Source organism: Camelus bactrianus, chromosome 9 (genome assembly GCF_048773025.1).
Source record: "Camelus bactrianus isolate YW-2024 breed Bactrian camel chromosome 9, ASM4877302v1, whole genome shotgun sequence".
In the NCBI taxonomy this organism is placed as follows: Eukaryota; Metazoa; Chordata; class Mammalia; order Artiodactyla; family Camelidae; genus Camelus; species Camelus bactrianus.
Window position 1 is genome coordinate 49,667,290 of NC_133547.1, and position 12,292 is coordinate 49,679,581.

Below are 12,292 nucleotides of genomic sequence, written 5' to 3' on the forward strand. Positions count from 1 at the left end.
CGCCGACCCCCGCCCGGTCCGCGGCCCGCCCCCGCGCGACCCCCTCCCCTGCGCCGCCCGGCGCCGCCCCGCCCTCCCTCCCTCAGTCCCCGCGGCCGCGGCCACGCGGGGACCGGCCGGCGCCGGGGGACAGGTTGGGGGGGGCCGCTCCGCCCGGACCCCGAGCCACGTGTCCGATGGCCACCGCCCCCACGTCCAGCGGCCGGGCACCAAGGCAGGGTGTACCCGTGGGGGCGCAGAGCTTGGGGGCTGGACTCCAGCCTGGCCGCAGAGGGGGCTGCCCAGTACTCACAGGGTTGTGGACGTCCCACAACCTTGGGGGGCGCCCTGGGGGCTGCCACCCCGAAAGTCTCCGACTGCCTTCCCTCCCGAAGGTGCCCACCCCCAACTCGTGGCGCTGCTGCAGGGGCCGGAGCGCGGTGTCCAGCGGGCCCGCAGCGCCCTCTGCCGGCTGCCTCTCCGGCATCTGCGCCCACGCAAGGGGACCTCCCCCACCACTCTGCTGGTACCCACTCTTCCCTTCCACGGCGTACACACCCTCTCAGACCTCTCTGTCCCATTACACAACGCCCAGAACCAGCCTTCGCCCCAGAACACCCTCTTGCCCTCACACTCCCCGCATCCATCCATTCCAACCGCCAAAGGATTAAAGGAACATCAGCTAGGTACGAGGCCTGGTGCCGGCAATGGGTTCTCAGAACAGGGAAACAGAAAAGGTCCCTGGCCTCCTGGAACTTATATCCAAGTGGGCCGAGCCAGGGACTGGAATGATTCCACAAATAAGTGAACAATTAAAACTACACTGCTGTAAAGAGGTGGAACCCTAGGCCATGAGAGGGGGATTCATTCACCTTATGGCCACCGAGGGGTATGTGTCAGAAGAGACTTGAGAGGAAGTGATCCTTATGCTGAGAGGAAGATGAGTAGTTAAAGAGAGGAGAGAAAAGTGCCCTGGGCTAAAGACCAGCTTGTGCGAAGGCCTGATGGCAGGTGCAAGTATGGGGAACGTGAAGGACTGACTGAAAGGAGGCAGTGGGGTAGGAAGGAAAAATGGGAGGGGGTGGGCACTAGACTGGAGGGCTCGGGGGATTGTGAAAGCCTCCCCAGTACCCATTCCACAAACCCACCCTCCCCTCACTTCTCTAACACAGCTGCTGTCTCCTGTGCTCCCACTCAGCTGACCCTCCACTTGGGGCACCATCCATTGTCCCCTAAGCCCTCCTAGTCCAAGGTCCTTCTCCCACAAGGCCCTGTGCTTCAGCCCCTGCCTCCACTCCCCGGCTCCCAGAGCAGAGTCCTGGGCACCCCACCTCCTCTCCAAGCACAGAATCATCAGAAACAGGAGTGGAGGCAGGCTCTGGTTTTATTTGGGATCTGATTCTGGATAGAGTGAGGACTGAAGTCCTCCTGGCTCGGCACTCAGCTGGCCCTGGTGATCCCAGCTCACACTGGCAGCTTTCACCCCCCAATTACAGGTCTGGGCCTATCCCGGTCTGCAGTCACTGTTCCTACCCTGGTCTGAGTCTGGGCAGCTGGGTTTCCCACTCTTCATCTGAGAGGCCCGTTATAAGGGCACGTGTTTGCTCCTGTCTCCTGGCAGGAGAGGCCCCCTTCCATCACTGGGGCATCTTGGGACACTCTCTGCATCCAGCAGGGCCGTGGTGATCTCCCCTTCTCTTTAGGGTATGGATGTGAGGATGCCAGGCCAGGTGCTAGGGCGGCTTCCTGGCCTCCTTCCTCAGCAGGGAGCTGGCCACAGCCAGAGCCCCGCCCTGCACGAACCGCACAAAGTTGTCCCCGGCCAGCGGCCCCAAAGCATACAAGCCCTCCTGGTGGATGCTCTGGTAGGTAAAGGGGTCCACGTCAATGGGGTTCCTCTTGGCGCTCAGAGGCTGGTCTGGGTCCATGGCCAGGTCAGCGCCTGCCCCCGGGAGGAAGGACAGATCAGGGTGGGAGCCAATAAGGACCAGCACTAGGGAAACCTCAAAGACCTTCTGGTGGCCCTGGGGGTCCTGGAACACAGCCTGGCGGTCCTCCTTGAAGAGCAGAAGCTGGTGCTCGGGGAGGCTGCGGTAGCCTTCGTAGGGGCTGGGCAACAGGATGGACTGCTCCCGCATCATCTGGTGCACCTTGTGGTACTCAGGGTACAGCATCTTGGGCAGCTGGTTGAACACCAGGCCGGGGTCGTCCACGGGTCGGCGGAAGGCATGGATCACTGGGATGTTGTAGTGGCGAGCATAGAGGACGGCGTCAGCCGCCGACAGCCCCGCACCAATGATGACGACGGGATCCGATGACGGGGTCACTGTGCCTGCCCGCGTGGCTGCCTCCAAGGCCGACAGATCATGGTGGACGAAGGGTAGGCCCTCCCCACGGATGCCCAGCTGGGCTGGGCTGTCGGATGTGCCGGTGGCCAGGACCACGTTGCGGGCGCACAGGGAGAATGGCTGCTGGCTGCGGTCCGTGGCTGTCAGGAAGCCACTCACCTGGAAGACGGGGCTGGGGTCCTGGGCCCCGGGGCTGCTGAGCTCAGGTGTACCCCACTCCACGGCTGTGACCACAGCACCAGACATGAAATTGTGCCCCAGACCCTTCTTGATCACATAGTCCCTGTAGTAGTGAGCAATGTCCCCGGCCGTGGCCCGGCTGTTGCGAAGACCTCTGGGGGGAAGGACGAGGGAGGGTGAGAGTCAGATAGTAGATTCGGGGTGGGGTGGTTATCGGGTGGGCGGGCTGGAATCAGACCCTGGAGCTGGACAGTGGCTGCCCCACCCACAGGCACAGGACTTGGTCAAGTGGTTTAACCTCTCAGAACCTCAGTTTCCTCTTCTATAAAATGGAGCTGACTCAGGGTGCCTCATTAGGGTGGGGTTCAGAATGTGGCCTCTGGGGCCAGACAGCCTGGATTCAGATCTTAGCTCTGCCACTGGTGAGCCTTGTGCCTGGAACCCTCTGCCTCCGCTCCTCGTTTAAAAAATGAGGATGACCGTGGTGACAGCACCAATTTTGTGCCATTGTTGAGAGGCGAGGATGATACGAAGGAAGAGTTTAGAACCTGACAGGTCGTAAGGGAAATGAGGCCAGCCACCACTATCCCTTCAAAGGACTAAATAGTACCCTACGTATTTGTGGGAGGATTCCACTTTTATAAAGTTCAGAGACAGGCAGAACTAATCTATGGAGTTAGAGGTCAAGAGAGTGGTTTCCTCTGGGGATGAGGCGGGGGTGGTGACTGGGTGGGGTCCCAGGGGGCTTCTGGGGACAGGGGATCTGTTTTTTGAGTCTGGGTGGCTGAAACGCAGGTGTATCCACTTTAAGAAATTTCATCCTCCTGTGTGCATATGACTTGTGTGCTTTCCAATATGTACTTGTATTTCAGTAAATAAGTTGATTAAAGAATAACCATGTAAAGCACTTAGTACAGTCCCCAGCACTCACAGTAACAGCAGAGACTATTTATTATTATTGTTACTGTTATCATTACTGTTACTATTATTGCCACCCTTTCTGGGGTAATGATTAGGGCCAGTGCTGCCAGTGGGTGAGGCACACAGACTTTGACATTATCTCAACTCCTCCCTGTATCAACCTGTGTTACCTCGGTGAGTACTTTCCCTGGCCTGTGGACATCCTGTTAAGGATTACTTCGCCTAAACAGAATCCTCTGTGTCACGCTGCCAACACGACCCACGATTGTAGAATAATCTCAGACTGCATCCCCTAAGGCCACTCCAGCCAATCCAACTCATTAGTCTGCTACACAACCTGGACTCCGGAATTCATGTCTGTGGGTTGGTCATTTCCCCTCCTCTGTTTGAGTAAAAAAATTGTTTTAAAGGACTGTCCTAATAGGATGTTACATCCAGGGTTATGTATAATAATAGAGTGGCTTTGGGCTCCTACATCTAAGCACAAGACCCAGCTGGTAGGAATCACTCAGTGGAGATGCTCGCCCTCCCTTGGGAATATTATGTGGCCACGTAAGAGGATGCTTGTGCAAACCTTGCGTCATCACCACATGAAGCCTTATGACATCATGTTACATTTTAAGAGTAGGATAGGAAAGGGTACGTCTACAAGTGAAATTTATGAGAGAGGTTAACACCTCACGCCACAAGCCTGGACGTCTTCCTACCACATTTGTCAGGACACAAAGTCTTTGTGTCAAAGAGACAGACAGTGAACCCTGGAGAGATGGAAACTGAATTGCCAGAGAGGTCAACCACCTACTGGGTGGAGGACGGTCCCCCATCACGGCCCCCGAGGGTGGAGGAAATGTACAAGAGCAGACACCACGCAGGTGGCAATCGTCCATCCTGAGCACTGGGCAACTTTCTGCCTCACACTCCAGGAGGAGCAGGGGCTGGAATTTGTCTATTTAGTCATTCATTTGTTTCTCCGGGGTGGTCAGAAGTGTGCGTTATGGAGCAGGAAACCTGATGGGAAGAGAATCCCCCAAGATGTAAGAGCGGTGGGTAGAAGTGTGAGGTTGGGGTCAGTTTCCTTCCTTCTCTCAATTTTCAGTTTTTCTATAGTATGGTTATGTTTCTATGGCAAAAAACATTTTTTAAAAAAGTGCATCTAATTAGCTGACCTAGGAAAAAAGAGACTGTTCTAGGCCAGGCTCAAATTAGTGGGAGAGGCTGCAGGGAGGCCAGAGGACTGGGGAGCCCAGGCCAGAGGCTCTGGGGCAGGGTGTGGGGAGCAGGGGCCACTGTCACCCCCTCCTTAGAGCCTGGGATGCTCCAGGGAGGGCAAGTCGAGGTCATGTGGCAGGGGGAAGGAGCAATGGACAGGGAGTCCCTGGTGAACCCAGCTCTGCTGCTCACTCCCTGTGTGGTCCTATGCATGTCCATTCCCTGTCAGATCCTTAGTTCCCTCCCCCCGCACCACCCCCCCAGTAAGAGGAAGGGCAAGGCTAGATGAGCCTGGAAGCCCCTATACCTCTGGCTCTGGTTCCTGGGTTCAATGTCTTGGTCTTCCCTGCCCACCCTGGGCTTCCCACAGTCACCTTACCTTCGCTTCCGGCACATCCAGTCCTTGACCTGCAGGTCCGGGAGCCCCATCCACTGGCCTTGGCTCAGGGTCACCATGGAGCCTTCAATGGACTGGGAGGAAAGGAGACCAAAGTCAAGGCCTCTACTAGCTTCCAACCCACTCAGGGCTGGAGGGCAGGGGAGGTCTTAGCTGGGGTTGGTGGGAGACTTGGGTGGGGGTGGGGAGGGGAGGAGGGAGAGGTGAATAGGGAAAGACAGGAAATGGATGAGCCCTAAACCCAGTTAGGGAGGGACTCTCCCCAAGACTTCATGTAGACTCAGCCCAAGTCCCCTCACCCTGGGGCCCCACTCACATGCCAGGCGCCCCCAGGCAGTTTCCGTCCCAGGACCAGGTGGGGGATGGCTCGCTCCTTCTGGTGCTTCCAGGTGAGGACAGACTCCATGTTTCCCCCCAAGTCTGTGTCTGGGCGCAAGAGGGCATCAAAGAGCAGTGCCACAGGGCTTTGGCTCCGGCCTTCAAGGCCTTCAGACAGGTAATCCAGGTCCTGGAGTGGGGTGGGGGGACGCAAGTCAGAGGGGCCCCTGGAGGAGGGCCCTACATTCCCACCCTAAGATCAGAGTGTCAGATAAGCTTGTGGAATGCCACCTCTCAGAGGAAGATAATGCACATTGGCATATTAAAGGCTCTGATAAGTCCTGCAGCTATCATTTACCTGTTTAATTTTGCCAAGCCCAGAGTCTCTCAGACTTACTGGAGCAGGAACATTTCCCCCTACATTTTTACCCAGGAACTGGTGTCCTGTAGAAGGCATTTTGAAAAATACCCTCAGACAAATGCCGGCTTGCTTCCGCAAATGCCGGCTTGCTTCCGCAACTGCCAGCTCAAGGGTGGGAGGGGACTAGGAATCTTGATGCTGCCTGAAGTGGGGGTGGGGGACACTGAGTGGCTTCCTGGAAGGCAAGGGGCCTGGAGGGCGGACTGGTGAGCCCTATTGGGCAGAGGCTAGTGCACTTGCAATATCTCGGGCAGGGCTCTTAGCTGTGGCACTACCAGCATTTGAGCCGGAGAATTCTTTGTGGTGGGGCTGTCCTGTGCTTTGTAGGATGTTTAACAGCATCCCTGGCCTCGAGCCTCTCAGCCTGTGGTAGCACCGCTTGGGTTGTGACAACCAAAATTATCTCCAGGTGGCTGAGTTTGGTCTTAGGTCTCACAAATGTATATTTTTTGATTTTTGCCTTGAAAAGGCTGGGAAAATTACCCCACAGTGGGCGTGTCCCCCTACCCGGAGCTCTGGCCCACCTGGTCCATGATGGAGACCCCTGGCGCCTCGGTGAGCTTCCTCTGCAGCAGTGGGTGCGGGTGGATGGCATCTGGCTTCATGTAGGGGGTGTAGCCCGAGAGCAGATAGGACAGGCAGATGCCTGAGGGACCGTTGCCTGGAGAGAGAGGGCAGGGTCAGAGGGCAGCATTTTGGGGTGCAAAAGACCACCATCACCGAGGGTTTTGGTCTCGATCCGTCTGATTTATTGATTTGCTCTTTGTAAAGCTAAAAGTAAAACATTTATAAAGCCCTTAGCACGTGCCAGGCATGACAACAATCAGTAATAAAGTCATGGACAGGTGCTGGAGCCCTGGACTACTTTAACAGCAATAAAGTTGGGGTGATAACTGCTGACACTGACCGAGTACTTCCCACATGTCAAGCTTTGTCACGTGATTTTCATAAGAACAAAACAATACGAAACTGACAGCCGCTGCTGCTGTACCAGGCCCCTCTGGAGCCCCGAAGCTTCATCTCACTGGGCTTCCCTGATGATTGTCGCCAGGCGCATGCTACCCTTTCTCCTTGAGGGAGCTGGGGCACAGAGAGGTTAAGTGACTTGCCTGTGGTCACCCAGAGCATGACTGAGATGCTGAGATTACTGAAAACTAGACCAGTTCTCCAGAACTGACAGTGCGCTTGGACAGACGGATGCATAAAATATTATAACAAAGATGGCTACATCCTGGGGGTGGGGGGAAGCTCGGGGGTGGCTACTAAGCCACCTGTGGGCCTGCCTGCCCCCAAGTCTGGACAAATCCCACTGCTTATCAGTGGCACTTCTTGGGCAATTAACCTGGTGACTTCACTTCTATTCTTATCTCTCTTTCCACCCTCTTATCTTGTGCTGTTCTAAGCCTTACCCCTACGCAGAATACTATTAGGATGAACCGTATGAAATCACTGATGCTCAACTGTTTTTAACTTACAAAAATGGCCATTTTGTGTGGTTCAACCTGCTGCTTGCCTGGAGGGAGGGGCCATCTGTTCTCCGTTTTTGCAGACCTTAGGACGGATCACGTGCTATGGCTGCGTTCTCGTGCTCAAGCACCCAGTTCAGTGCCAGGCACAGAGCGAGCACAAGATGGTGCAGGCTTAAAGCCAGTCCCCTTGCCCTCGCTGGGCAAACTTCGCAGATCATCCTGCTCTGGCCTCGAGGGTTGTTGGAAGGATTACGTGGAGTGATGTTTTATAAATTGCTAAGCATAGCACTGGGCACACAGTGAAGGCTCTGAGGCCAATTTGAAGAGAACAATTGTAAAGGAAGGCCCAACCTGGCCTGGCTCAGTGCAGCCCCTCCCACTGCCCCTGGTGGCACTCACCGATGATGACGACAGGGAGGGGCTCTGAGCTGCTGGCTCCAAGGTGGTCCTTCCTCCAGGTGCTCATAGCTGTGGCTGGCCGAGGGCTGGAGGCTGGCAGCCAACCTGGTAGCACAGGGGAACAGGGGCCACTTGGTGAGCCTGGGTGTCACACAGTTATTTCCCAGCTCTACTGGCCTCCTGTGGCCCATAGGATCAAGTCCAAGGTCTTCCTGGAGTCATATCGGGATGACACGCCCCTCTCATACCTGCTACATTCTAAACAGGCCCAGTGAAGCAGGACTCCCTCCCCCAGCCTGGTCACCCTTGTTTCTCTGAGCCTCACTCCACTCTCCCCATCCCATCAGGGACAGTGACAATACTTGAAGCCTATTACTCATCGTTTATGAGGCCTCCTTCACCCAGCTGGGGACAAGCCATGTCCCCTACTTCTGTGATGGCCACAGCCCCCACCGCACAATCCAGCCCTCGGGTCTTCGGTGTAGCCTGGTGGACTCTGGAACCATCACCTGGCCCTGGAAGGCACTTCTGAGCTGGTGACCAGAGGCCCATTCACCTCTCTGAGCCTCAGTTTCCTCATCTGTTAAATGGGAATAATATTTGCCTCTACCCCATAGGGCTGTAGGGTATGTGAAGCACCTTCCTGGGACAAATGTGCCACTGGGAAAAGACCAGAGCTCACTGCCTGCTCCAGGGGCTGGGAAAGAACAGGTGGATGTGGGAAACCGTAGAAGCCCGAGCATCTTGGTTTGAGAAATGCCTGTAAACCGGCTTGTCTCTGGGGCACCAGCGCCCCCTGCTGACCACAGACCCAAATCACTCAGAGGGACCCAAACTCGGTTCCTAGGGCTGCAAGTACCAGAGGAGACCAGACCCACCTTCTCCACATCCCCAAGTCCTGGCTAATTGGGCCCTGATATCACCCACTGTCTGGTAGCCCTGCCGTCCTGAGGGCCAAGGCAACATCCACATGGGCTCGTGAGGAACGGGTGGGCACTGAACACTTTCCATGTTCCGGGTACTTGACATGTTTTTTCTCATGTCCTCTTCACACCAACCCTATGCAGAGAGTCCTCTTGGTGTTATTATCCCACTTCACAGATGTGTAAACTGGGGCTTGGAGAAGTCATGCAAGTTGCTCAGCATCACCCAGGGCTAACGGTGCCAAGGCTTTGCCTGAATGCACCATGCCTGGCACTTGGCTTGACCTGGGGAGACCCGGGGCTTGTAGCCCGTAAAAGAGTGAGTGGGGTGGGGAGCAGCCAGGGATGGGGCCCATCGCTGGCCTTCAGAATTCTTCCAGAGAAGGCAGAAATCTGTATTTTTAGGTGAATTCTCTGATTTGGAAAACTGGGCAACTAAATAACATTTTTTGAAAATCTTGAACAAGCTGAAAAAAACATGACCTCTGATGGGTGCAGAGTGACAGCAACACCAGTGTCCACTGCTGGGCAGGTCCCGAGTGATGGACGAGGGACAGCCGCCCAGCCAGGCCTCTCACAGCGACAACGGGCCTTCCCACAGCACTTCACAGTTTACAAGGACCTTGTCCCTAAGCCATAGCGTTTGGGCCTCTCAGCCACCCTGAGAGGTGGGCGATGTCACCTCCTATGTCTGGCAAGTGGGGAAGGGGAGGCTTAAACAGTAAAGGATGTCACATAGGGGGAGATGGCATATTAAGGACGCCTTCCTCATTGCCTGCAGGTCCCCTGAGAACAGCCTTCCTCCCTTCAGCTGGGGCCTGGCCTGGGACAGCCTCCCCCACCTGTCACAGTAAGCCCTGTGTCCCCCAACGGGGACCATGTGGCCATCTCTATGTCTGGTTCCCTGCAGGAGCCCATGCTATCTGCCTGGGGAGAGGACTCTGGGGTGACATCACTGCCACTGATAACAACAACAAATGATGAACCTTTCCATACTCTGTGGAGTTAGCTCGGTGCCAAGCACACTCTAAACACTTCACAAACATTCAGTAATTTAATATGCATTTAATTGGGTTGTTAGAAGTCCTCTCACAATCATGCCCATATTACAGATGGGGAAATGGAGGCCCAATGAGCTTCTCCTAGCCCTGTGTGGGTTGCCCCAGCTTGCACAGACAGGCTGAGCCAGGTTGGAGCCCAGGCCTCCCTGCTCCAGAGCCTTCTCTGAGTCCCCCAAGCATGGCGTGACAGGGTGTGACAGCTCCTGCCAAAGGCCAGGCTGAGTGCAGTCCCCTCTGCTCACCTTACTGCTCTGTCCAGCGCTGGTGTTGTGGAGGGAGGCCCAGGGCCGCTGTTCCCAGCTGGGAGGGACAGTTTCCCACTAGCTATCTGTCGCTGGGTGTGCCTGGTAGCCCTGGGGAAGTCGGCTGTGGGTACCTTCAAACTGCCCCGGGGCCCCTCACTCCTCATCTGCACTGTCCCCAGGAGTAGCAATGACAGGACGCATGTGCTATCCTGGCTAAATCCTGGCTTCCTGTGTATCCGCCCCTATAATCCTCCTGGAACCCACTGTACAGACGAGAAAACTGAGGCTCAGGGAGCCATGGCCACGCCCCCAAGCTCGCAGAGCCAGTGGTAATGGAATGAGTTTGGTCCCCTAGGGCTACGACCACCTAGACACCCCATAGCCCCCGACAATGAAGGGCCAACCTATCCCCAGCACCTACAGAATGCCCACCCCCGGCCACGTCCTTCACTTCCCTGTCCCTTCGAATCCCCACTTCAACCAGTAAGAAGAGTCTTACAGGAGCTGCGTTTACAGATGAGGAAACTGACTGCCCCTTTTCAGCCTTCCTATTTACCACCCGGGCTTTTGGAATCCAAGTCTCACTGCCAGAAACCTCTGGATGCCACACGCATGAGGTCACCACCCCGAGGCTGACCTGAGAGGTCACTTCCTGTGCAACGATATAGACTTAGAGGTCTCAAAACCTTGGAGGCACACACACAGCCAGCTTTCATTGGAAAGTTTAACTTCCTATTTCTTTCATGCTTTTTGGTTTTGTGGGATTGGAACAGTCTGTTTTCAGTGTGAACTTTTTGTTGGCATCCATCCAGTTGAAGACGGCAAATGTTGGCTGAGAGAAGTTAACGTTAAAGATGCATTCCAATTCACAAAAGAACATTAGCTTTAAAGACGTGGTAAGAGTCGCACCTTCAAGGGATATTTCTTTGGAGTTTGTAGCATTGGTCCTCCTAGGATTACTAAAATGCAAAACTACTCTAAGACTTGGGACACATGTATGGCCTCCTTAACTGAGCATCTCTGGTGGCTCCTTGCTCACTTAATGACCTGCCTCGTGAGTTTTCTTATTCCGGCTGCCCAGAGGGAGAAACTGCATCAGGAGGGAGCAGGTGTCTCGCCCAGGAATGTTGGAGACTACGCCCACAAGCCCAAATCCTGCCCCTTGATTCCTGTGGAGAGGGACGGGGTGGGGGGAGATGAGTCCCCTCTGAGGAAAACAGCATGACAACAGTACCACCAAAAAAGTGACATGAGGCTGTGGCAGGAGGAGGATGAGGAGGTGCTCTGTCAGCCTGAGTACCATCTGCCACTAGCCACCAAGGTGAACCGTCAGCTGCAGTGCCCACCCCGTGGCATCACCTCCGTCCAGAGCCGCCCGCGTCTGGAGCCCCAAGAGCTCTGAGGTTCCCCAGACCCCCTGGGGCTCCACCCTTCAAATTCAGCAGCCTCAGTGGCTCTGTCCCAAGTGAGCAGGAGAGGCAGAGTCCCGAGGGCAGCGCTCAGCCTGGCTGTGGGACCCAGTGGCCTCAGGGCGTCGGGCAGCCTGCCCGGGCGGGCCACACTTCTCTTTTCTGCCAAGAGCAGCATCACGTGGGCTGGGGTGCAGTCTGAGCCAGCGGCAGGGCAGCTGTCGGCTGACAGTGCCAGGCACCTGGAGATGGGCAGGGCCAGGCAGGGTAGAGGAGGAACCTGGGGGCATGGGAGGGGGGATCATGCCGACTCCCTGGAGCCAGGATGGGCAGCCTACAGGACCACCTGAGGTCCACGTCGGCTCCAGGGCCCTGCAGGTCACCTTGCTCTGGACGGGCCACTGTCTCCCACCTCCCACGCCTCGCCCCAGCCACTCACCTGATGGGAAGGGTTGTCAAGGGCACTGGTGAGCCTGGCCTGGTCAGGCACTAGGAGAACCAGGGATCACGGTGCCGGTCGAGGGAACAAGATGCCCATTACCCCGTGGGGATCCAAGAGGCTGTGAGAGGCAGGGAAGCGAGGGTATTTCACGGGCTGGGAGGAGGCGGGTGGTGGGCGGGGCCAGAAAAATCACTTTCATAAGCGTGAGTCAGCAGGGGCCCCTGGATGAATGAACTTGCACACTTGAGGGAGGGCAGTCACGTTGCCAACCCAGGGGACGGCCTTAAAGGGCTCCCCTTCCTGGGGCTGGTCCATTGCAGGGCAGGGCCTGTGGGTGGCCAGGCTGGCCCCCACCCCTGGGGCTCAGTCAGTGAAGGGAGGAACCAGGGGACCCTGAATGACCCAACCTGGCCTTTCCCCTCAGGGAGGCGGAGACAGTACTGCCTAAAATACAGCCCAGGGGGCCCCTTTAAGGGAAGAAAAAAGTCCCTGTTCCCTTATTCTACCTGGTTCCACATGGTGCCCTCCCCTCCCCCTCTTCCCTTCCCTCCCCTCCAATAAAAAGCCCTCT

The 12,292-nt window shown here is 56.2% G+C and overlaps 2 protein-coding genes across 2 annotated transcripts in view; both read right to left on the reverse strand.

Annotated features, from left to right (window-relative positions):
- The window catches only part of NECAB2 (N-terminal EF-hand calcium binding protein 2), a 31,079-nt gene extending 29,427 nt beyond the window's left edge, over positions 1-1,652 (reverse strand). The window contains exon 1 of the mRNA XM_074370353.1: positions 1,513-1,652. Within this exon, the coding sequence (XP_074226454.1) occupies positions 1,513-1,552 (40 nt within the window). The 5' untranslated portion in view covers positions 1,553-1,652. The remainder of the gene's footprint in view (positions 1-1,512) is intronic.
- Positions 1,346-11,872, reverse strand: OSGIN1 (oxidative stress induced growth inhibitor 1). Its single transcript, XM_010967709.3, has 6 exons — positions 11,719-11,872; positions 7,642-7,746; positions 6,298-6,434; positions 5,351-5,542; positions 5,017-5,108; positions 1,346-2,661 (listed from the first exon to the last, which is right to left on the reverse strand). Exons 2-6 carry the CDS (start codon positions 7,706-7,708, stop codon positions 1,713-1,715), a joined length of 1,437 nt encoding a protein of 478 aa, XP_010966011.1. The 5' UTR covers positions 7,709-7,746; positions 11,719-11,872; the 3' UTR covers positions 1,346-1,712.
- Positions 11,873-12,292: the final 420 nt, after the last annotated feature.